General features: G+C 47.8%; 1 protein-coding gene across 1 annotated transcript in view; it reads right to left on the reverse strand.

The window, feature by feature from the left end:
* Window positions 1-26,062, reverse strand: part of LOC140405389 (activin receptor type-1-like) — a 490,146-nt gene that overhangs the window by 62,098 nt on the left and 401,986 nt on the right. Inside the window, exons 6-9 of the mRNA XM_072493730.1 lie at window positions 15,151-15,353; window positions 13,328-13,427; window positions 9,365-9,511; window positions 7,717-7,992 (exon numbers count right to left, since the gene is read on the reverse strand). Coding sequence (XP_072349831.1) covers window positions 7,717-7,992; window positions 9,365-9,511; window positions 13,328-13,427; window positions 15,151-15,353 — 726 coding nt within the window. The remainder of the gene's footprint in view (window positions 1-7,716; window positions 7,993-9,364; window positions 9,512-13,327; window positions 13,428-15,150; window positions 15,354-26,062) is intronic.

A 26,062-nucleotide genomic window follows, 5' to 3' on the forward strand; every position in this document is an offset into this window, starting at 1 on the left:
GATTGTCTATGATTGCGTACAGGCATCTTGCTGCTGATCGGCTACTGATTGTGAACAGGCATTTTGCTGCTGATCGGCTACTGATTGTGAACAGGCAACTTACTGCTGATTGGTTACTGATTGTGAACAGGCATCTTGCTGCTGATTGGCTACTGATTGCATACAGGCAACTTACTGCTGATTGTCTATGATTGCGTACAGGCAACTTGCTGCTGATTGGCTACTGATTGCGTACAGGCAACTTACTGCTGATTGTCTATGATTGCGTACAGGCAACTTACTGCTGATTGGCTACTGATTGTGAACAGGCAACTTACTGCTGATCGGCTACTGATTGCGTACAGGCAACTTGCTGCTGATTGGCTACTGATTGCGTACAGGCAACTTGCTGCTGATTGGCTACTGATTGCGTACAGGCAACCTGCTGCTGATTGGCTACTGATTGCGTACAGGCAACTTGCGACTGATTGTGAACAGGCATTTTGCTGCTGATCGGCTACTGATTGTGAACAGGCAACTTACTGCTGATTGGCTCCTGATTGCGGACAGGCAACTTACTGCTGATTGGCGACTGATTGCGTACAGGCAACTTGCTGCTGATTGGCTACTGATTGTGAACAGGCAACTTACTGCTTATTGGCTACAGATTGCGTACAGGCATCTTGCTGCTGATTGGCTACTGATTGTGAACAGGCAACTTACTGCTGATTGTCTATGATTGCGTACAGGCAACTTGCTGCTGATTGGCTACTGATTGTGAACAGGCATCTTGCTGCAGATTGGCTACTGATTGCGTACAGGCAACTTGCTACTGATTGTGAACAGGCATCTTGCTGCTGACTGGCTACTGATTGTGAACAAGCAACTTACTGCTGATTGGCTACTGATTGCGTACAGGCAACTTACTGCTGATTGTCTATGATTGCGTACAGGCAACTTGCTGCTGATTGGGTACTGATTGTGAACAGGCATCTTGCTGCTGATTGGCTACTCATTGCGTACAGGCAACTTGCTACTGATTATGAACAGGCATCTTGCTGCTGATTGGCTACTGATTGTGAACAGGCAACTTACTGCTCATTGACTACTGATTGCGTACAGGCAACTTACTGCCGATTGCGTACAGGCAACTTGCTACTGATTGTGAACAGGCATTTTGCTGCTGATTGGCTACTGTTTGTGAACAGGCATCTTGCTGCTGATTGACTACTGTTTGTGAACAGGCATCTTGCTGCTGATTGGCTACTGATTGTGAACAGGCATTTTGCTGCTGATCGGCTACTGATTGCGTACAGGCAACTTACTGCTGATTGGCTACTGATTGCGTACAGGCATCTTGCTGCTGATTGGCTACTGATTGCGTACAGGCAACTTACTGCTGATTGGCTACTGATTGTGAACAGGCAACTTACTGCTGATTGGCTACTGATTGCGTACAGGCATTTTGCTGCTGATCGGCTACTGATTGTGAACAGGCAACTTACTGCTGATTGGCTACTGATTGCGTACAGGCAACTTACTGCTTATTGGCTACTGATTGCGTACAGGCAACTTGCTGCTGATTGGCTACTGATTGTGAACAGACAACTTACTGCTGATCGGCTACTGATTGTGAACAGGCAACTTACTGCTTATTGGCTACTGATTGCGTACAGGCATCTTGCTGCTGATTGGCTACTGATTGTGAACAGGCAACTTACTGCTGACTGGCAACTGATTGCGTACAGGCAACTTACTGCTGATTTTCTATGATTGTGAACAGGCATCCTGCTGCTGATTGGCTACTGATTGTGAACAGGCAACTTACTGCTGATTGGCTACTGATTGTGAACAGACATCTTGCTGCTGATTGGCTACTGTTTGCGTACAGGCAACTTGCTGCTGATTGGCTACTGATTGTGAACAGGCAACTTGCTGCTGATTGGCTACTGTTTGCGTACAGGCAACTTGCTGCCGATTGGCTACTGATTGTGAACAGGCAACTTGCTGCTGATTGGCTACTGATTGCGTACAGGCAACTTGCTGCTGATTGGCTACTGATTGTGAACAGGCATCTTGCTGCTGATTGGCTACTGATTGCGAACAGGCAACTTGCTGCTGATTGGCTACTGATTGCATACAGGCAACTTGCTGCTGATTGGCTACTGTTTGTGAACAGGCATCTTGCTGCTGAATGGCTACTGATTGCGTACAGGCATCTTGCTGCTGATTGGCTACTGATTGTGAACAGGCAACTTACTGCTGATTGGCTACTGATTGTGAACAGGCAACTTGCTGCTGATTGGCTACTGATTGTGAACAGGCAACTTGCTGCTGATTGGCTACTGATTGTGCACAGGCAACTTGCTGCTGATTGGCTACTGATTGTGAACAGGCAACTTACTGCTGATTGGCTACTGATTGTGAACAGGCAACTTGCTGCTGATTGGCTACTGATTGTGAACAGGCAACTTGCTGCTGATTGGCTACTGATTGTGAACAGGCAACTTACTGCTGATTGTCTATGATTGCGTACAGGCAACTTGCTGCTGATTGGCTACTGATTGTTAACAGGCATCTTTCTGATGATTGGCTACTGATTGCGTACAGGCAACTTACTGCTGATTGGCTACTGATTGTGAACAGGCAACTTGCTGCTGATTGGCTACTGATTGTGAACAGGCAACTTGCTGCTGATTGGCTACTGTTTGTGAACAGGCAACTTACTGCTGATTGGCTACTGATTGTGAACAGGCAACTTGCTGCTGATTGGCTACTGATTGTGAACAGGCAGCGTACTGCTGATTGGCTACTGATTGCGTACAGGCAACTTGCTGCTGATTGGCTACTGATTGCGAACAGACAACTTGCTGCAGTTTGGCAACTGATTGTGAACAGGCAACTTACTGCTGATTGGCTACTGATTGTGAACAGGCAGCTTGCTGCAGTTTGGCAACTGATTGTGAACAGGCAACTTGCTGCTGATTGGCTACTGATTGTGAACAGGCAGCTTGCTGCTGATTGGCTACTGATTGTGAACAGGCAACTTGCTGCTGATTGGCTACTGATTGTGAACAGGCAACTTACTGCTGATTGGCTACTGATTGTGAACAGGCAGCTTGCTGCTGATTGGCTACTGATTGTGAACAGGCAACCTGCTGCTGATTGGCTACTGATTGTGAACAAGCAACTTACTGCTGATTGGCTACTGATTGTGAACAGACAACTTGCTGCTGATTGGCTACTGATTGCGTACAGGCAACTTGTTGCTGATTGGCTACTGATTGTGAACAGGCAACTTACTGCTGATTGGCTACTGTTTGTGAACAGGCAACTTGCTGCTGATTGGCTACTGATTGCGAACAGGCAACTTACTGCTGATTGTCTACTGATTGTGAACAGGCAACTTGCTGCTGATAGCGTACAGGCAACTTGCTGCTGATTGGCTACTGATTGTGAACAGGCAACTTGCTGCTGATTGGCTACTGATTGTGAACAGGCATCTTGCTGCTGATTGGCTACTGATTGTGCACAGGCAACTTACTGCTGATTGTCTACTGATTGTGAACAGGCATCTTACTGCTGATTGTCTACTGATTGTGAACAGGCAACTTACTGCTGATTGGCTACTGATTGTGAACAGGCAACTTGCTGCTGATTGGCTACTGATTGTGCACAGGCATCTTGCTGCTGATTGGCTACTGATTGTGAACAGGCAACTTACTGCTGATTGCCTGTTCACAAACAGTAGCCAATCAGCAGTAAGTTGCCTGTTCACAATCAGTAGCCAATCAGCAGCAAGATGCCTGTGCACAATCAGTAGCCAATCAGCAGCAAGTTGCCTGTTCACAAACAGTAGCCAACTTGCTGCTGATTGGCTACTGATTGTGAACAGCCAACTGACTGCTGATTGGCTACTGATTGTGAACAGGCAACTTACTGCTGATTGGCTACTGATTGTGAACAGGCAACTTGCTGCTGATTGGCTACTGATTGCGTACAGGCAACTTGCTGCTGATTGGCTACTGATTGTGAACAGGCAACTTGCTGCTGATTGGCTACTGATTGTGCACAGGCATCTTGCTGCTGATTGTCTACTGATTGTGAACAGGCAACTTACTGCTGATTGTCTACTGATTGTGAACAGGCAACTTGCTGCTGATTGGCTACTGATTGTGAACAGGCAACTTGCTGCTGATTGGCTACTGATTGTGAACAGGCAACTTACTGCTGATTGGCTACTGATTGTGAACAGGCAACTTACTGCTGATTGGCTACTGATTGTGAACAGACAACTTGCTGCTGATTGGCTACTGATTGTGAACATGCAACTTGCTGCTGATTGGCTACTGATTGTGCACAGGCATCTTGCTGCTGATTGGCTACTGATTGTGAACAGGCAACTTACTGCTGATTGGCTACTGATTGTGAACAGGCAACTTACTGCTGATTGGCTACTGATTGTGAACAGGCAACCTGCTGCTGATTGGCTACTGTTTGCGTACAGGCAACTTGCTGCTGATTGGCTACTGATTGCGTACAGGCATCTTGCTGCTGATTGGCTACTGATTGTGAACAGGCAACTTGCTGCTGATTGGCTACTGATTGTGAACAGGCAACTTACTGCTGATTGGCTACTGATTGTGAACAGGCATCTTACTGCTGATTGGCTACTGATTGTGAACAGGCAACTTGCTGCTGATTGGCTACTGATTGTGAACAGGCAACTTGCTGCTGATTGGCTACTGATTGTGAACAGACAACTTACTGCTGATTGGCTACTGATTGTGAACAGGCATCTTACTGCTGATTGGCTACTGATTGTGAACAGGCAACTTGCTGCTGATTGGCTACTGATTCTGAACAGGCAACTTACTGCTGATTGGCTACTGATTGTGAACAGGCATCTTACTGCTGATTGGCTACTGATCGTGAACAGGCAACTTGCTGCTGATTGGCTACTGATTGTGAACAGGCAACTTGCTGCTGATTGGCTACTGATTGTGAACAGGCAACTTGCTGCTGATTGGCTACTTTTTCATACAGGCAACCTATTGCTGATTGACTATTGGTTGCGTAGACATCCTGCTGCTGATTGGCAACTAGTTGTGTTCAGGGAGTCGCTGCTGATTGGCTACTGATTATTTACAGGCAACCTGCTGATTGGTTATTGATTGTGCTGCTTATTCTTTTCCTGATGTTTGTACTACACAGCTGGCTACATACTTACCCACAAATACACATCAGGCGAGGGAAGCTGCAGTCAAAGCATTATCCTATCATCTGGGTAATAAGATTACAAAAGACCCTGCATTTCAAAAGCACCTCACCATATTTCTCAGAATAGTCAATAATTTGCCATAAATTACTATGAACTGCAGTAATGATATCTGGACAAACGGGCAGCACGGTAGCACAGTGGTTAGCACTGTTGCTTCACAGTGCCGGGGTCCCGGGTTAGATTCCCGGCTTGGGTCACTGTCTGTGCGGAGTCTGCACGTTCTCCCCGTGTCTGCGTGGGTTTCCTCCGGGTGCTCCGGGTTCCTCCCACAAGTCCCGAAAGACGTGCTGTTAGGTGAATTGGACATTCTGAATTCTCCCTCAGTGTACCCGAACAGGTGCTGGAATGTGGCGACTAGGGGATTTTCACAGTAACTTCATTGCAGTGTTAATGTCAACCTACTTGTGACAATAAAGATTATAAAGAGCGGGTCAGCACCTTGAATTTACAAATCTTTCAAAAGATGGCCACTCTGATAGTCCAGCGCTCGGTACTGAACTGGATTATGTGCCCAAGTGTTGGAGTGGGTTTGAATTCATAACCTTCTGACTTTGAGCTAAACGATTGAACCAAGAAAGCACTGAATGCAAAGCTGAAGGGCATGGGCACACGTGTGATGTGTCTGTGTGGTGTCTATTGCCATCATATAGTTGGCAGTTGTGGCCAGAGTAAGAAGCCTTTAAATAATTTGAAGACTGTGTTTGGGACAGAGAGGAAGTGAATAAGGAAATTTAAAACCACAAAACCAAAATGTATTTGTTTGAAGTGGGATGCTGTCATGCTGGACATTATTAAGAAAACTGTGGTATCATTGGGTTTTCCTTTGTTCACATGTTTGTAAAATTCCACTGCAGTTAACTGTGCAGACCAGTAGGCCCCAGGTTTTTGAGTTTGGCTGAAGAAAAGGCTACAATCAGTCTTTCGCGGTCCTAGAAGGGTGTGGGGGAGGGGAAGAAATTGATTCTGTCCCTGACCATTCTTGCTGGGATAGTGTGCAAACTGGTGCGTACAGAATCCGCTTGCCAACACTCACTTTCTTTCGAGGTAGATGATGGCACCTGTGCAACAATTTTGTCCGACGGAGGGAGGCAATAGGAAGGGAAAGCAGGCAACACAACAGGATGGCAATGCCTTGTTGATCGGAAGATGAAACTAAGATCAGCATGCAGTCCTCTTTCCATGTAACAGTTCTGTGAATAATGATCAGCAATAGGCAGGGGAGTTCCAATCATAAGAAGCAGAAATAAAAATAGAGGGATGAGATTCACCTGAGAAAGGAGGCAGGGCAGGCGGGAAGGAAGGGTTGGAGACTAGAATTGATCCTGTCAGACAGCATTAGTGGGATTCTCCGGACCGCAAGACCTGGGGTGGGATTCTCTGATCGTGGGGCTAAGTGTTGCTGCCGTCGTAAACGCCGGAGTGTTTTACAACAGTGTCAACAGGCCCCTCGGATCAGTGATCCTGCACCGCACAAGGGGCTGGCAGGGCACTGGAGAGCCTCACGCTGCTCCAGCTGCCAGCACGGCCGGCGCGAGTCCGTGCATGCGCGTGGGTTGCCTTCTCCACGCCGGCCCCGACGCAACATGGCGGAGACCTACAGGAGCCCAGCGCGGAGGAACGTAGGCCCCCACCAGGATAAGCCCACTCGCCGATCGGTAGGCCCCGATCGTGGGCCAGGCCACCGTGGAGGCCCTCCCTGGGGTCGGATCCCCCCTCCTCCATCAGGCCGCCCCCCCGCAGCATGAAACCCGAGGTCCCGCCGGGTAGGACCACATGTGAACGGTCCCGGCAGGACTCAGCCTATCGCGGCAGGCACTTGGCCCATCGCACGCGGAGAATCGCCGAGGGAGGGCCGTGTAGAGCGGCCCCCGACCGGTGCCGTGCTGGCGCCAATGGCGCGATTCTCGGGTCACCGTGAATCGCCCCCCCCCCCCGGCGATTCTCCGACCTGGCCTGGGGTCGAAGAATCCCACCCCCGTTTTCCGCCGCGGCGCACCCCCACCGGCAGCGTGATTCTCCGATCCCGCTAGCCGGCCAATGGAGTTACCCATTGTGGCTGCCCCCACGCCATCAGGAAACCCTCGGATGTGGGTGAGCAGCTGGCGAAGCGGAGGTTCCCGCCGACGGAGAATTCCGCAGCATATGTTTTGTCTCCCCATATCCATGTCAAGAAGCGGAAGAGACAGGCTGAAATAATCTCCGAGGTACGGTAAGAGCACTAACATTTCAGGCCTTCTCGAGAGTTGTTAAGGTGAGGGAAAGGTGGCACAAGACACAGACATGAATTCCATGGAGACAGCTTTCGAAGGCAAGTGGGAGTTGAAATGGGAAGATCGAGAGTGAGGTGAAGGAAGTCGAGGAACGGGGAGGTAAACAGACTGTTGCTTGTTTGTCAGTCTTAGCTACAGGATATCAAGGCGGCCTCGAGAAGAGCCAATCTGCTTAGTCGCTGTTACCTAAGTCTGCTATGCAGCATTGCTGGTTTTTCTTGACGAGAATATTTCGGCTTTTCAAATCCCGATGAGCGATGGCTGCTTTTCCTGGTGTGCCGATGATTTCTGCGTGCAAGTGGACAAGGCCGCTGATGATGGACAGGGCGAGTTTCAGACAGCCCTCTGTGTCTACTGTGTTACACTGCAGGTAGTCGTACAGCGAGCCATTCTCGTGGTAGCGCGTTATGAGCCAGAGCTGGGTGCTCGAATTCCGCGATGTCATGTCTGAGGCGATGAAGCCTGGAGAGGGAGTAGGTAAGGACAACAGGTTAGAACATATCAGGGTACAATGCAGACAGGCTAAAGATTCACACTCGATCGATCAAGCCCAGGGAATAAAAGGAAAATCAGGTGGAGAGGATGACAGAAGAGCAAAGGAACCTGCCACAGAATGACATTGGATTTTACAGCATAGAAATAGGTCATTCAGTCCATCTGATCCATGCTCCATGTGAGCCTCTTCCCACTCTTCATCAACCCATCAATCTATCCGTTTCTTTCCCCCTTCTGTTTTTACCTAGCTTCCTTGTAAAAGCACAGACAGCATGGTGGCACAGTGGTTAGCGCTGCTGCCTCACAGCACGAAGGACCCGGGTTCGATTCCGGCCTCAAGTGACTGTCTGTGTGGAGTCTGCACGTTCTCCCCGTGTCTGTGTGGGTTTCCTCCGGGTGCTCCGGTTTCCTCCCACAGTCCAAAGATGTGCAGGTTAGGTGGATTGGCCATGATATATTGCCCCTTAGTATCCAAAGATGTGCAGGTTAGGTGGATTGGCTGTGCTAAATTGTCCCTTTGTGTCCAAAGATGTACAGGTTAGGTGGATTGGTCATGCTAAATTGTCCCTTAGTGTCCAAAGATGTGCTGGTTAGGTGGATTGGCCGTGCTAAATTGTCCCTTAGTGTCCAAAGATGTGCTGGTTAGGTGGATTGGACATGTTAAATTGTCTCTTTGTGTCCAAAGATGTGCAGGTTAGGTGGATTGACCATGCTAAATTGTCCCTTAGTGTCCAAAGATGTGCTGGTTAGGTGGATTGGACATGTTAAATTGTCTCTTTGTGTCCAAAGATGTGCAGGTTAGGTGGATTGGACATGCTAAATTGTCCCTTAGTGTCCAAAGATGTGCTGGTTAGGTGGATTGGACATGTTAAATTGTCTCTTTGTGTCCAAAGATGTGCAGGTTAGGTAGAGTTAGGAGGATAGGGTAGGGGGAGTGGGCAGATATGATGGATGAATGGCCTCCTTAGCACTTTAGGAATTCTATGTTCTACAAGAAAGTTAGGAACATTAATTTCCTTCATCAAAATGGCTAATCTGTATCTTAATTGCATTGACTCTCCTTAGTTCCATACTCTTCAATAATCTTATCCAATACCAAACAGGTGGATGGTATTGAGCATTGAGCAATAACAGTCAACACCTTCAGGAGCAGAGGGGGAAAATAACGGAATAAATTTGACAACTATTATGAGAGGGATTTGCTCTCTTGTCAAGAAAATATCTCAGGGTCTACCTGGAGGGGCTTAGTGCAGCGACTGTAATACAATTACAAAATAAATCAAACTGGATCTCTTCAGCCCTCCATCAGCACGTCTTGCGAGGATTCTGCCACACTTACCTAAGATGTTATCGTGCCTCAGTAAGACTGTGTTGTAGATCTCCGTCTCTCGAAACCAGGACTGCTCGTCTCTGGAGGAAAAGATCTTGATGGCCACGTTTTCCCCCTGCCACACGCCTCGCCACACTTCCCCATACCGTCCTTTTCCTAAGCAAGACACAAAAGAGTTAGAACAAGGGAAGCACGCTCCTCCAATCGTCTAATGGAGGTAAATCCGCTCTTTGATATGGAATGGGGCTCTACGCAGGAGAAGGAATCCAACTTTGATCAGCTGCTCTGAACTTAAACAGAGTTAGTTGATTTGAAGTGAGGCTTCTGGGACATCATAATAATATAATAATAATCTTTATTAGTATCACAAGTAGGCTCACATTGAGACTACAATGAAGTTACTGTGAAAACCCCTGGGCTGGATTCTCTGCACCCCAACGGCCAAATCGCATTCAGCGACAGGGCGGAGAATCCAGTTTCCCGCACAAACTCGAGACCGGCGCCGGTTCCGCGATTCTCCGCCCCCCGAAAAGCGGCGTACTCTGGGAGTAGGGCACGATGAGTATCCACCTCCTGAGGCCATTTCCTGAGGCCCGCCCCGCTATTCTCCGCCCCCAAGCGGCCAAATTCCCGACGGCGTATTTCTTTAAAAAAAATTTTTTTTAAATTAATTTAGTGTGCCCAATTACATTTTTTCCAATTAAGGGGCAATTTAGCGTGGCCAATCCACGTATCCTGTATATCTTTGGGTTGTGGGGGTGAAACCCACGCAAACACGGGGAGAATGTGCAAACTCCACACGGACAGTGACCCAGAGCCGGGATCGAACCTGGGACCTCGGCGCTGTGAGGCAGCAGTGCTAACCACTGCGCCACCGTGCTGCCCTTTGACAGTGTATTTCTAATCTGGTCCTGTCACTCGGGAAACACACTTGTCTGCTGCGGACTCAGTCCGCGGCCGCCACAGTCGGAGGAGGGCTGATTGGAGGGCAGGGGGGCCTCATTCGGGACTGGGGGCTATGTGTGCGGGTGGTCCGGTTCGGGCGAGCAGCCGATGTGGGGCACTATTTCCGCGGTTCAGGTCAGCGGGCTGAGTCCGCCATGGAGCACGGCACGGCCGCTGGAGGCCACCATGTGCAAGCGCGACCTCTGACCCGGAAGTGTGGGGAGCCGTATCGGCAGCTAGAGCTGCGAGCTCTATGACAGCTGCCTGCTAGCCCCCTGCAAGACGGTGAATCTGTGGCCTTTTGACACCAGTTTTCCTGGCGTAAAAGACCACAGTTTTCACGCAGGTGGGAGAACGTAGTCCCAAAAACGGAGAATCCAGCCCCCTCGTCACTACATTCCGGCGCCTGTTCGGGTACACTGAGGGAGAATTCAGAATGTCCAATTCACCCAACAGCACGTCTTTCGGGACTTGTGGGAGGAAACCGGAGCACCCGGAAGAAACCCACGCAGACACGGGGAGAACGTGCAGACTCCGCACAGACAGTGACCCAGCGGGGAATCGAACCTGGGACCCTGCCGCTGTGAAGCAACAGTGCTAAGCACTGTGCTACCACGCCGCCTCATTTGGCCAAAGTGCCTCTGAACCTAAAGGAGGGGGAAGAAAACAGGCCAAGGCTCATCACTGTTCAATAACCCCCTGCCAGAAAAGGATGCACCACGAGGATTGGGGCTTGACTGTGATGCCCTCCATGGGCAAATAGTTTTCCGAAAGTTGTCGTTCACACACATGGAATGGCAACGTGGGAAGGAGGAAAATTGCAAATTAAAATAAAGAGAATAATTAGGAGGGGAGTGGAAGAAGGATTGTCCAGTTGGAAACATTTGTCATCTGGCCTATGGAACGCAGGTTCAAACCCAAGCAATGGAGGAGGGATATTTCCTCTCTACCCAGCACAGGAAAGACTGACTTTTCACACATGTGGAAGAGCAAAGGTACCAAAGGACTGAAACTCCTGGGATCCTTCATTCCATTTGATGCAGAGAATCTCTCCTCTTACTGAAGCTGGTGCCAAGTGAAATCAGTTTGATTATCTCTGTCCAGATTCCAACGGGCATGAGCTCATGATTCAAAAACTCTGGAATTTGGGCTAGAACTGGAGTAACTGAGTCCGGATGCAAGAATAGAGAGGGGGCTGGAAGGGCGGGTATTATTTTTTCGGCACAAACCAAGTGACCAGGAACATAGTGCCACATAAACAATAAGATAATATTGGTGACAAGAATCTAAAAATAGTTTGTGGTCTAATAGATGACTCTTCTTGCCTCTGACCTGGGCAAGGACCACAAAGGAGGAAAGTAGCAGAGGAGAGGGATCGAATGGCCTCGTCGCGCCCGACTCGGTGACGCAACCGGGGCCGTCAAAGCTTGCGCGAGGCCTCTTGTGACATTTACAACACTCGGAACACCTCGCGAGATCTACTGAGATCTCGTGAGATGTCACGATTCGATATCGCCCTCGCTGGGCGATATCCAGATTAACATATTTAAGTCAGCGCAAATTGTTTGTGCTTCAGCTGTTTTTTTGGATGGTTGTGTAATGTTTTTATGTTATGTTTGGATTAAAATCTATTTTTTTTTTTAAGTTGAAGCGAGCCTTGAGTGCATTTAAATATGTTGCCACCCGATTCTCCCGAGCCCTGGAACTACCCACCGCGCCTGGGAGACCTCGCCATGTGCTGTTTAACACTGGTCCACACAAACGTGGGGCAGGCATGTGGGCAGCACAGTAGCACAGTGGTTAGCACAATTGCTTCACAGCTCCAGGGTCCCAGGTTCGATTCCCGGCTTGGGTCACTGTCTGTGCGGAGTCTGCACATCCTCCCCGTGTGTGCGTGGGTTTCCTCCGGGAGCTCCGGTTTCCTCCCACAGTCCAAAGATGTGCCGGTTAGGTGGATTGGCCATGATAAATTGCCCTTAGTGTCCAAAATTGCCCTTAGTGTTGGGTGGGGTTACTGGGTTATGGGGATAGGGTGGAGGTGTTGGTCTTGGGTAGGGTGCTCTTTCCAAGAGCCGGTTCAGACTCGATGGGCCGAATGGCCTCCTTCTGCACTGTAAATTCTATGATCATCTATGATAACAGCACCTGAGGGTGTCTCCCAGAGCATTGGAGTCCCCGGGTGGTCGGGCCTTGGGCAGGGTGGTACCCTGGCATTCCCGCTGCCACTTGAGTGCCTTGGCACTGTCTGCCTGGCACCTTGGCACTGCCACCCAGGCACCCTGGCACTGAGCCTTGCACTGCCAGGATGCTCAGGTGGCACTGCCAGGGTGCCAGGCTGGCAGTGGCAAGGTGCCCGAGGAAGACTCTGCTATATGTGCCCAAAACAGGACTCTTTTTTGAGCATTAAATCGTGCCTATTGTTACAGTTTCCACATCCAAAATGGCAACACACCAGGGGTCCTGCTGATTACACTTCCCAGAGAAATGCATTCCCCCCACAGGCCACAAAAGTTCAGTTTCAAAGAAGAGTCTGCCAGTTCTCCCCGGTGTCCTGGGACCAATATTTATCCCTGAACCAACACCGCCAAAAGGTTTATCTGATCATTGCCGCATCGGTGTTTGTGGGGGCTTGCTGTGCACAATTTGGCTGCTACATTTCTCATATTCAGATACTTGAGTGACTGTGAAGCATTTGGGGGCATTCTGAGGTTGTGAAAGGTGCTATATAAATGCAATTTTTCCCCCCGGCCATTTAACAGCACAAGACAAGGCCGTTTGGCCCATTGAGACTTTGCTAGCTTTTGGCTCGAGCAATCCAAATGGAATCGTGGTCTCTCCAAAGCTCTGGATCTTTCTGTGTTTCAAACATTTATTCAAACCCTCCACTCCTCTCCTTACACAGCAATTCGATTAACAGAGATAACTTGAGGTAGGTTTGCAATTGAAATGTTATACTCGATTCATTCAATCTCTTAAGAGGATGAACATGGGTTCATTACAAAGGTGTACTAAATGGTTTGCACTGACCTACGCACTCCACCAGTGTAATTTGCCGTGCCACTGTCCTCTGGACAAGGAACGGGAGTCCAGATCCACTACCAGAGGTGCAGGAGTGATCAAACAGGTTCTAAAATGAGTCACAAAAAGAAGCCTTTGTTATTTTTATGAAGGATAAGAACAGCTATTAGTAGGAACTCACAAGTACATTACTGCTCTCTACCTGTTAAAGTGGGCTTTTAAATTCTTAACGATTGCTGGAAGCGAGGACAGTACTGCTTGTGAGTAGTGTTATGGGCCAGGGTTTAGAAAACACCAAAGTATATTATGGAGTTCACCTGACCTATAACTGTTTATTGATTTTGGTTACGATGAGCGCGAGAGCCTCCCTTGCAGGTGTTATTCAACAGACTTTGGCGCTTTTAATCAAAAAACAAGCTTTATTCTAAGAATTTAGTTAACATTTGTATAAACACACACAGTAAGAATTTTTATCAAGTACAAACATAAAAGCCCCCACACAGCTGCAGTAATCTATGTAAATGCCTTAATGAATTCCCCCTTAACTGTTCTAATTCAATAACAAAATCCAATCAAAACCAGAAACCCCTTTTCAAAGGTATGGCCCAGCACACGGCATTCTCACTGGTGTAAGACTTGTTAGTGATACTCTGTTCCCCTTTTCAAACAGGTTTGAATTCCTTCCAGGAAGCAATTATCTCTTTTAAGTTATCAAGCAGTCTGGAAACAGCTTTTAAAATGAAGATAGCGAAACCCTTCTTTCAACCTGTGCAGTTCAAAACCAGTCCAAAACTCAAAGCGAAAGTAAAACTCAGAGCCACAGCCCAGCTCCACCCACACAATAACATCACTGAAGCCATGTGATAAGACAAAAACCTTTCTTAAAGGGACACTCACATGACAGTACAGTGTCCACCTCCCCATTGAGACTGCCTGTTCCTGGCCCTGGCTGCAAACTAGGGATTCAGGAAAGCAGGCGGAGCTCAGCTGAGGGTGCAATCGGGCTTGACAATGATGCTCACCAGTCGAGCCACCTGTTGCTGGCGTGGCTATTCGACGGGCTGTGCCAGAGATACCCACACCACTGGTGCTGCCCCCCCTCCCCTCCATTGTGAGGGAACCATTGACTTCGACAAGACCGGAAGATCCGACCAGCTGAAGGGGCCGGAAAATTCTGGCCTTTTGTCATTCAGTGTTTCCCAAACATTTTTCCAGCCCAAACCCATTTTAATGGCCTCGGACATGATATTAATTCTGAGTGAATATCTGGGAGTGACGAGGTTTGTCGAGCAGGGGAGGCTTTGTTGCTTGAAACAGGTGGGGGGTTACAGATCTTGAGTGGGGTTGTTGAGGGGGCGGGAGCTTTAGTTCTTGACTAGGGGTGGGGAAGCAGTCCATTCGGCCACAGGGGGATTTAAAGGGACCTTGCAGCTATCAGGAATAAATTCAAGCTCCATGGCAGCCATTATGACCCCAAAATCTCACAACCCCACTGGGGATTGTGGCCCACAATTTGAGATGCTCTGGTATAATTTCTTCTAACCTTCCTGTTTACATACCAGCATTGGACCTCAGTCCATGCCCTCCTTTGCTGATTCATTGACCAGTGGTAATAACCTTTCCCTATTTACCCTGTTGAAACATTTTCAAATTTTGTTTGCCTCTTTCAAACCTCCCTTTCGCCATCTCTGCTTCAGCGAGTCGAACCTTAGTTCCTCAGAACTCTCACCAGTAACTATATACTCTCATCCCTCCGCTCATCATCATGAAGCTATGCTGTCCTTATGTAATGGCTCTACTCTTCGGCTGGTGAGGAAGAATGGAAAACTTACAGAGAGAGTGTTGTCTCCAAGCTCGATTACTCTCAACACCTGTGCCTTGCTGTGCTCTTCATTCTTATCGAGAAATGGATCCATTTGGTATCTGCAGAACCTCTGGTAAAACAGCAGCAACAAGGCCACCAGGACACCGAGCACCAGAATTAGGATCACCATCACAATCACGATCTTGAGATTATTGGTTCGATTCGGAGAGACTGAGGAAACAAACAATTGCAGGAGGTGATGAGCAGAAAGAGGAGACTGTCACCATCTTCAGACTTCAGGGGTGGTAGACATACTTCAGAGCACTGGAGCAGGAGAGGCCATTCAACCCCTCAAGCCTGTTCTGCCATCCAGTAAGATTACGGGTGATCTGTACCAGAAGCCTTCCTTGGTTTTATAATCTTTAGTACCCTTGCCTGATTTAAATCTATCAACTTCAATTTTTGAAATTTTCAATTGCCCCCAGCCTAATGAAGATTATTTTTTTTGGGGGGGCGGGGAAGAGTCCCAGATTCCCATTCCCCTTCAAGTGAAGAATTGCTTCTGGCCCCGTTGTGGCTGGGGTGGCTGGGTGGGGGGTGGCGGGGGAGGATGCAGTGAACCGTTCAAAAGTCCATTGACTTCAACAGGACTGGAAGATCCGACCAGCTGAAGGGGCCGGAAAATTCTGGCCGTTTGTCATTCAGTGTTTCCCAAACATTTTCCCGGCCTGAACCCATTTTAACGGCCTCGGACGTCATGTTAACTCCGAGTGAATATCTGGGAGTGACGAGGTTTGTTGGGCAGGGGAGGGTTGGGGAGGCTTTGTCGCTTGAAACAGGTGGGGGAGGCTGACGGTTTCTGACAAAACTTTGAAGATGGATTTGAGATGCAGTATGTTAGGAACTATACACTGATGTGGGACTCGAATAATTCTTGGACTCCTGTGGTACTCGATGTTTGTAAAATGTATGCCGTAAACCCATACCTCGGGCATTCAGCATTTTTTGGTGCATGATTTTTGTTATCTTCTTCAGCAGCTTCCATTCTGCCTCCTCTTCAGCCACCTATTTTATGGCAATTTATATTTTCAGTTCCGACATTATCCCTGAACGACCCGGCTCTGATTTTAAGGTTATGTCCCCTTGTTCTGGAACTCCCCCCACCAAAGGAAAATGGTTTATCTTTATCTACCCTATTAAATCTTATAATCAACTTAAAACGGGGCGGCACGGTGGCACAGTGGTTAGCCCTGCTGCCTCACGGTGCCAAGGCCCCAGGTTCAATCCCGGCCCTGGGTCACTGTCCGTGTGGAGTTTGCACATTCTCCCCGTGTCTGTGTGAGTCTCACCCCCACAACCCAAAGATGTGCAGGGTAGGTGGATTGGTCACGCTAAATTGCCCCTTAATTGGAAAAATTTAAAGATCACCCTTTAATCTTGGTTTAACATAATGTACCACCATCATATCAGAGTGAAGGGTAACAATGAGATCCCTCACTTTGATCACGCCTAGTAATCTTCAACCACTGAAGCTATCTAAACAGGGCTGAGAGGTTGTTTGACAGAGTGCAGTGGACAGAGTTATTTGCTTGGGTGATATTCGTTTACTCAAGGACTACAGTGAAAGAAATTCCAAAGGTGATTGTAAACCTGTAAATGATTATAAGGTAACTGAAAAATCGAGCGTCAAGCAAAGATTTCAAAATAAGTCAGCATTCCTCCAGCATTCCCCTCGAACATTCTCAATTGTACCAACTACTCGGACATGACTCCAGCAATCGTACAGGGGACTCCAATATTATTCCAAATCTTGTATTGGGCACACACTTCCTGTCCACACATATTTCCTCCCAATCTCACGATTTTTGCTCATTTTTCCCCTGTCAAGTACCGTTTATCATTGCCAAGATTTTCAATATTCCAATGTCCACACTGACTCTTATCATGTTTTACAGATGCACCATAGAAAGCATCCTATCGGGCTGCATCACAGCCTGGTATGGCAACTGCTCGGCCCAGGACCGCAAGAAATTTCAGAGAGTCTTGAACACAGCCCAGTCCATCACACGAACCTGCCTCCCATCCATTGACTCCATCTACACCTCCCGCTGCCTGGGGAAAGCGGGCAGTATAATCAAAGATCCCTCCCACCCGGCTTACTCACTCTTCCAACTTCGTCCATCGGGCAGGAGATACAGAAGTCTGAGAACACGCACGAACAGACTCAAAAACAGCTTCTTCCCCGCTGTCACCAGACTCCTGAATGACCCTCTTATGGACTGAACTGATCTCTTCACACATCTTCTCTACTGAGCAGTACTGCAATCCGTATGCTCACCCGATGCCTGTGTCTATGTATTTACATTGTGTGTTTATCGTATGTCCTATGTATTTTCATGTATGCAATGATCTTTGGGCAGCACAGTAGCATTGTGGTTAGCACAATTGCTTCACAGCTCCAGCGTCCCAGGTTCGATTCCCGACTTGGGTCACTGTCTGTGCGGAGTCTGCACGTCCTCCCCGTGTGTGCGTGGGTTTCCTCCGGGTGCTCCGGTTTCCTCCCACAGTCCAAAGATGTGCAGGTTAGGTGGATTGGCCATGATAAATTGCCCTGAGTATCCAAAATTGCCCTTAGTGTTGGGTGGAGGTTTTGACCTTGGGTGGGGTGCTCTTTCCAAGAGCCGGTGCAGACTCGATGGGCCGAATGGCCTCCTTCTGCACTGCAAATTCTATGATTCTACGATCTGCCTGGACTTCACGCAGAACAATACTTTTCACTGTACCTTGGTCCACGTGACAATAAACCCAAATCTAAATCTACCTCCTATCCACTGGATGGCTCCACAGAGTGACCTTCTGCAGTCCATCTACATTTAAGGCTGGGATAGAGGGAGTTTTGGGTTCCTTAGGAAATCCAGGAATATAGGGAGTGGCCAGGAACATGGAGTTGAAGCTCAAAATCAGCCACGATCGTATTGAATGGGAGAGCAGGCTCCATAGACCAGTGGATTTACTCCTACCTATTGTGTTCTTGTGTCTCCCAGCTTATTTTCATCAACTGACGATGAGGAATGCCTTGGGAAATGTTCTGGAATCTACTGTTACTTGATTCCTAATAGGAATATAACAACAGGAGTACATAGATACATAGAAGATAGGAGCAGGAGGAGGCCTTTTGGCCCTTCGAGCCTGCCCCGCCATTCATCACCATCATGGCTGATCATCCAACTCAATAGCCTAATCCTGCTTTCTCCCCGTAGCCTTTGATCCCATTCTCCCCAAGTGCTAGATCCAGCCGCCTCTTCAATATATTCAAAGTTTTAGCATCAACTACTTCCTGTGGTAATGAATTCCACAGGCTCACCACTCTTTGTGAGGAAATGTCTCCTTATCTCTGTCCGAAATGTGTTACCCTGAATCCTCAGGCTGTGACCCCTGGTTCTGGACACACCCATCATTGGTAATATCTTCCCTGCATCTACCCTGTCTAGTCCTGTTAGAATTTTATAAGTCTCTGAGATTCCCCCCTCATTCTTCTGAACTCCAGCGAGAACAATCCCAACCCAGTCAATCTCGCCTCATATGACAGTCCCGCCATCCTGGAATCAGTCTGGTGAACCTTCGCTGCACACCCTCGAGAGCAAGAACATCCTTCCTCAGAGAAGGAGACCAAAACTGCACACAATACTCCAGGTGTGGCCTCACCAAGGCCCTGTACAATTGCAGCAACACATCCCTGCTTCTGTACCCGAAACCTCTTGCAATGAAGGCCAACGTACCATTAGCCTTCTTTACCGCCTGCTGCACCTGCATGCTTACCTTCAGTGACTGGTGCACAAGGACACCCAGGTCCCGCTGCACACTCCCCTCTCCCAATTTACAACCATTCAGGTAGTAATCTGCCTTCCTGCTTTTGCTTCCAAAGTGAATAACCTCACACTTATCCAAATTATACTGCATCTGCCATTGGTTTGGCCACTAGCCCAACCTGTCCAGATCTTGCTGAAGGATCCCTACATCCTCGTCACAATTCACCCTCCCACCTAATTTGGTATTGTCTGCAAACTTTGAGATGTTACATTTTGTTCCTTCATCCAAATCATTAATATATATTGTGAATAGCTGGGGTCCCAGCACCGATCCCTGTGGTACCCCACTAGTTACTGCCTGCCAATTTGAAAAGGACCCATTAATCCCTACTCTTTGTTTCCTCTCTGCCAACCAGTTTTCTATCCACCTCAATACATTTCCCCCAATCCCATGCGCTTTAATATTGCACAATAATCTCTTGTGCATGACTTTGTCAAACGCCTTCTGAAAGCCCAAATATACCACATCGACTGGCTCCCCCTTGTCAGCTGTAGTGTTTACATCTTCAAAGAATTCCAACAGATTTGTCAAGCATGATTTTCCCTTCATAAATCCATGCTGACTCTGACTGATCCTGCCACTGCTTTCTAAATGTTCTGCTATAAAGTCCTTGACAATGGATCAAGCATTTTCCCCACTACCGATGTTAGGCTTACTGGACTATAATTCCCTGCTTTCTCTCTACCTCCCTTTTTTAATATCGGAGTGAGGTGAGCTACCCTCCAATCTGCAGGGACAGTTCCAGAGTCTATAGAATCCCGGAAGATGACCACCAATGCATCCACTATTTCCAGAGCCACCTCCTTAAGCACTCTGGGATGCAGATTCTCAGGCCCTGGGGATTTATCCGCCTTCAATCCCATCAGTTTTCCCAGCACCACTTCTCTACTAATGTTGACCTCCCTCAGTTCTTCCCTATCACTAAACCTTTCATTCTCCAACATTTCTGGGATCTGATTTGTGTCCTCATTTGTGAAGACAGAACTAAAGTATGTATTCAATTGCTCAGCCATGTCTATGTCCCTTACTATGCATTCCCCTGTTTCTGTCTGTGGGGGGCCTACATTTCTCTTTACCAATCTCTTTCTCTTCACATATCTATAGAAACTCTTAGTGTCAGTCTTTATGTTCCCTGCAAGCTTCCTTTCGTACTGTACTTTCCCCTTCTTAATCAATCCCTTTGTCCTTCTTTGCTGAATTCTAAACTGCTCCCAATCCTCAGACCTATTATTTTTCTTGGCCAATCTGTATGCTTCTTCCTTGTATCGGATACTATTTCTAATTTCCTTTGAAAGCCATGGATTGGCCCTCTTACCCCCTTTGCCTTTCTGCCAGACAGGAATGAACAGTTGCTGTAGTTCCCCCATGCGTTCCTTGAATGTTTGTCATTGTCTATCCACTGTCATCCCTTTAAGTAACTCTCCCCAATCTATCAAGGCCAACTCGCGCCTCATATCCTCATAGTTCCCTTCATTAAGATTCAGCACCCTAGTCTCCGAATCAACTACTTCACTCTCCATCTTGATAGAAAATTCCATCATGTTATGGTCGCTCATCCCCAAGGGGTCTCGTACAGCCAGATTGGCAATGATTCCCTTCTCATTACACAGTACCCAGTCTAAGATGGCCTGCTCTCTAGTTGGTTCCTCCACATATTGGTCAAGAAAACCATCCCATATACACTCCAGGAATTCCTCCTCTACGGCATTGTGGCTAAATTGATTTGCCCAATCTATGTGAAGATTAAAATCACCCATGATCACCGATATTCCCTTGTTACATGCATCTCTAATTTCTTGTTCAATGCCATTCCCATCCTCACCACGGCAGTTTGGGGGTCTATATTTGACACCCACTAATGTTTTTTGTCCCTTGGTATTTCTCAACTCTACCCATACAGATTCCACATTTTCAGAGCTAATATCCTTTCTCACTATTGTGTTAATTTCCTCTTTAACCAGCAGTGCCACGTCACCACCTTTTCTTTATGCCGGTCCTTCCTAAATACTGAGAACCCTGGGACATTCAGTTCCCATCCCTGGTCACCCTGCAGCCATGTCTCCGAAATCCCAATTATATCAGACCCATTTATATCTATCTGTGCGATTAGTTCATCCACGTTATTGCCAACGCTCCGTGCATTAAGGCACAGAGCCTTTACGTTTGTATTTTTCACAATGTTTGTCTTGCTCCCAATATTTTTCTCTCCTGCCCTGTTTGAATTTTGCCCTTGATTTCTCCACCGATCACTTTTCTTCTTCACTTTTCTACCTTTTGTTTTTGTCCTTGCTCCCTCTTTCTCTGTCTCCTTGCAGAGGTTCCTATTCCCCTGGCATTTTAGTTTAAACCCTCCCCAACTGCTCGAGCAAATAGCCCCCCTAGGACATCAGTTCCAGTCCTGCCCAGGTGTAACCCGTCCAGTTTGTAAAGGTCCCACCTCCCCAGAACCGGTCCCAATGCCCCAGGAATCTGAAACCCTCCCCCTGACACCATCTCTTCAGCCACGTATTCATCCTATATATCCTGTCATTTCTACTCTGACTAGCACGTGGCACCGATAGTAATCCTGAGATCACTACCTTCGAGGTCCGATTTCCTTCCGAGCTCCCTGTATTCTGCCTTTATGACCTCATCCCGTTTTTAAATCCATGTCGTTTGTACCGATGTGACCACGGCCACTGGCTGTTCACCCTCCTCCAGAATAGACTGTTGACCTATTTTATCAATGACATCATAGCTGATCTGTATCGCAACTCCATTTAGCAGCCTTTGCTCCATATTTCTTGATATCCTGACCAAATCTAGGGGGAAGTTTTCCAGTCCCGGCTGCCACAGGAATTGTAGCGGGGGGACAGACAATTTGACAGACAAGTGAAAGGTCTCAGGCGTGAATTTCTGGTCCCGGGGCATGTGGGAGCAGAACGTCTCGCCCTTAGTTTTGAAACTTCAATTCAGTGTGACATTGAAACTACTGGACACGTGCAAGATTCATCCATACTCTGGTACCCTAAAGTCACATCTCGGTTCTGGCTATGCCTATTACCCGACGGTGTCAGCTGACTTCCATGGGTTGTCTCAGAGCACACGTTAATGATGGCTGGAACGAAATGATGGCCCACGCTGCGAATTCTGCCTTGGGTTGGTCACAATCAACAGTGCATTGCTCCCAGATGCAAAAAAATACCCCAAACTACATCGTACAATGTTGCACCATGTCTCTGCATGTCTGCAACCTCAGTTATATCGCAGGGGAATTAGATAAAGGAAGAGGGGCCTTGGGTTTATATGGTATCTTTCGGGCAGCCATGGTAGCACAGTGGTTGGGCTGCACAGTAGCACAGTGGTTAGCACTGTTGCTCCACAGCGCCAGTGTCCCAGGTTCGATTCCCGGCTTGGGTCACTGTCTGTGCGGAGTCTGCACGTTCTCCCAGTGTCTGCGTGGGTTTCCTCCGGGTGCTCCGGTTTCCTCCCCTAAGTCCCGAAAGACGTGCTGTTAGGTGAATTGGACATTCTGAATTCTCCCTCCGTGTACCTGAACAGGCGCCAGAATGTGGCGACTAGGGGATTTTCACAGTAACTTCATTGCAGTGTTAATGTAAGCCTACTTGTGACAATAAAGATTATTATCATACATGGCCTCAGGACGTCCCACAGCAGTTCACAGCCAATGGTGAACGATGTTGGTTGAGGGATAAATGTTGGCCCAGGGCATCAGGCAGAACTCCCTTGCTCTTCCTCAAAATGGAGGCCATGGGATCTTTAATTCCACGTGAGGGTGCAGACAGTGCCTCAGTTTAACATCTCAACCAAAAGACACTCCCTTAGTACGGCACTGGAGGATCAACATAGATTCCATGGTCAAGCCACATGGAGTGGACCTTGGCCCTCCTGACTCAGAAGCTAAAAAACTCCCAATTCAGGTAAAGCTGATCAAAGATCAAAGCTTTCTGACCTGGCAATGCACCTTCGGGAAATACAAATTCATAATAACTCCATTTATTTGGAGTATTGCGTACAGTTCTGGTCACCGCATTATAGGAAGGACGTGGAGGCTTTGGAGCGGGTGCAGAGGAGATTTACCAGGATGTTGCCTGGTATGGAGGGAAAATCTTATGAGGAAAGGCTGATGGACTTGAGGTTGTTTTCGTTAGAGAGAAGAAGGTTAAGAGGAGACTTAATGGAGGCATACAAAATGATCAGGGGGTTGGATAGGGTGGACAGCGAGAGCCCTCTCCCGCGGATGGAAATGGCTAGCACGAGGGGACATAGCCTTAAACTGAGGGGTAATAGATATAGGACAGAGGTCAGAGGTAGGTTCTTTATGCAAAGAGTGGTGAGGCCGTGGAATGCCCTACCTGCTACAGTAGTGAACTCGCCAACATTGAGGGCATTTAAAAGTTTATTGGATAAACATATGGATGATAATAGCATAGTGTAGGTTAGATGGCTTTTGTTTCGGTGCAACATCGTGGGCCGAAGGGCCTGTACTGCGCTGTATTGTTCTATGTTCTATGTTCTAAACAAATGTCCTTGAGCATGAAATGATGATAAATGGCAGGTCCATTGAAATAGAGGGTAACTCTGTAATGCTAAACCCTTTAATAATCTTAATCGTCACAAGTTTGCTTTCGCCGAGTTGGCGATCTTCCAACAACAGTTGATGTTTGTCTCGGTGTGTCCCCCTGGGAACAGCCCATAGGGCACAGAGTCCTGCGTCACGGAGCTGCTCGGGATGAAACTCGACAAAAAACACTGCATTTCTCTCCAGATCTGCTTTTCAAAGGCCTAGGCCTCAAAATTACATCTTGGTACCAATGACATACATGTTAAATAGGCCTACGCCTTGGGAGTCTCATCCTTGGCCCAAACCACTACCGTTAACAATAATCTTTATTGTCACAAGCAGGCTTACATTAACACTGCAATGAAGTTACTGTGAAAATCCCCTAGTCGCCACATTCCGGCGCCTGTCCGGGTCACAGAGGGAGAATTCAGAATGTCCTAATTACCTAACAGCATGTCTTTCGGGACTTGTGGGAGGAAACCGGAGCACCCGGAGGAAACCCACGCAGACACGGGGAGAACGTGCAGACTCCGCACAGACAGTGACCCAAGCCGGGAATAGAACCTGGGACCCTGGAGCTGTGAAGCAACTGTGCTAACCACTGTGCTACCATGCCGCCAATAGTTCTTACTTTCAAAAAAGCTTAAAAAAAACAGTGGCCCTGAAAATCAGCAGGGGTCTGCTAATGTCCTGCTGTACTGGCTGGAGACTTCAGAAACCCAAACAAAACTTGCCAGGGTCCCACTTATGGAGGCCTCTAATCTTTCTGCGATGCTCTGCCATTGGCCGGATGGACTACATCCCAGGGTTCTAAAAGAGATAGCTGAGGAGATTGTGGAGGCATTGGTGATGTTCTTTCAGGAATCACTGGAGGCAGGAGGGGTCCCAGAGGACTGGAAAGTGGCTGATGTAACACCACTGCATAAGAAGGGTGGCCATGATGTGGAGATGCGGGCGTTGGACTGGGGTGAGCACAGTAAGACGTCTTACAACACCAGGTTAGAGTCCAACAGGTTTGCTTCGAATCACTAGCTTTCGGAGCACTGCTGATTCATCTGAGGAAGGAGCAGCGCTCCGAAAGCTAGTGATTCGAAACAAACCTGTTGGACGTTAACCTGGTGTTGTAAGACTTCTTACTAAGAAGGGAGGGAGACAGAAGACGGGAAATTATAGTCCGGTTAGCCTGACTTTGGTCATTGGTAAGATTTTAGAGTCCGTTATTAAAGATGAGATCGCGGAGTACTTGGAAGTGCATGGTAAAATAGGACTGAGTCAGGCCGGCTTTGTCAAGGGGAGGTCGTGTCTGACAAATCTGTTAGAGTTCTTTCAGCAGCTAACAAGGAAGGTAGACAAAGGAGAACCAGTGGACGTGATTTATTTAGATTTCCAGAAGGCCTTTGACAAGGTGCCGCATAGGAGACTGTTAAATAAGTTAAAAGCCCATGGTGTTAAGGGTAAGATCCTGGCATGGATAGAGGATTGGCTGACTGGCAGAAGGCAGAGTGAGTGGGGATAAAGGGGTCTTTTTCAGTCTGGCAGCCGGTGACTAGTGGTGTACCTCAAGGATCGGTGCTGGGACCACAACTTTTCACAATATACATTAATGATCTGGAAGAAGGAACTGAAGGCACTGTTACTAAGTTTGCAGATTATACAAAGATCTGTGGAGGGACAGGTAGTATTGAGGAAGCAAGGGGGCGGCAGAAGGATTTGGACAGGCTAGGAGAGTGGGCAAAGAGGTGGCAGATGAAATACAATGTGGAAAAGTGTGAGGTTTGCACTTTGGAAGGGGGAATTTAGGCACAGACTATTTTCTAAATGGGGAAATGCTTCGGAAATCAGAAGCACAAAGGGACTTGGGAGTCCTTGTTCACGATTCTCTTAAGGTTAACGTGCAGGTTCAGTTGGCAGTTAAGAAGGCAAATGCAATATTAACATTCATGTCAAGAGGGCTAGAATACAAGACCAGGGATGTACTTCTGAGGCTGTATAAGGCTCTGGTCAGACCCCATTTGTAGTATTGTGAGCAGTTTTGGGCCCCGTATCTAAGGAAGGATGTGCTGGCCTTGGAAAGGATCCAGAGGGGGTTCACAAGAATGATTCCTGGAATGAAGAGCTTGTCGTATGAGGAACAGTTGAGGACTCTGGGTCTGTACTCGTTGGAGTTTAAAAGGATGAGGGGGTATCTTATTGAAACTTACAGGATACTGTGAGGCCTGGATAGAGTGGACGTGGAGAGGATGTTTCCACTTGCAGGAAAAACTAGAAGCAGAGGACACCATCTCAGACTAAAGGGACGGTCCTTTAAAACAGAGATGATGAGGAATTTCTTCAGCCAGAGGGTGGTGAATCTGTGGAACTCTTTGCCGCAGAAGGCTGTGGAGGCCAAATCACTGAGTGTCTTTAAGACAGAGATCGCTAGGTTCTTGATTAATAAGGGAATCAGGGGTTATGGGGAGAAGGCAGGAGAATGGGGATGAGAAAATATCAGCCATGATTGAATGGC

The sequence above is a fragment of the Scyliorhinus torazame genome, chromosome X (genome assembly GCF_047496885.1).
Source record: "Scyliorhinus torazame isolate Kashiwa2021f chromosome X, sScyTor2.1, whole genome shotgun sequence".
In the NCBI taxonomy this organism is placed as follows: Eukaryota; Metazoa; Chordata; class Chondrichthyes; order Carcharhiniformes; family Scyliorhinidae; genus Scyliorhinus; species Scyliorhinus torazame.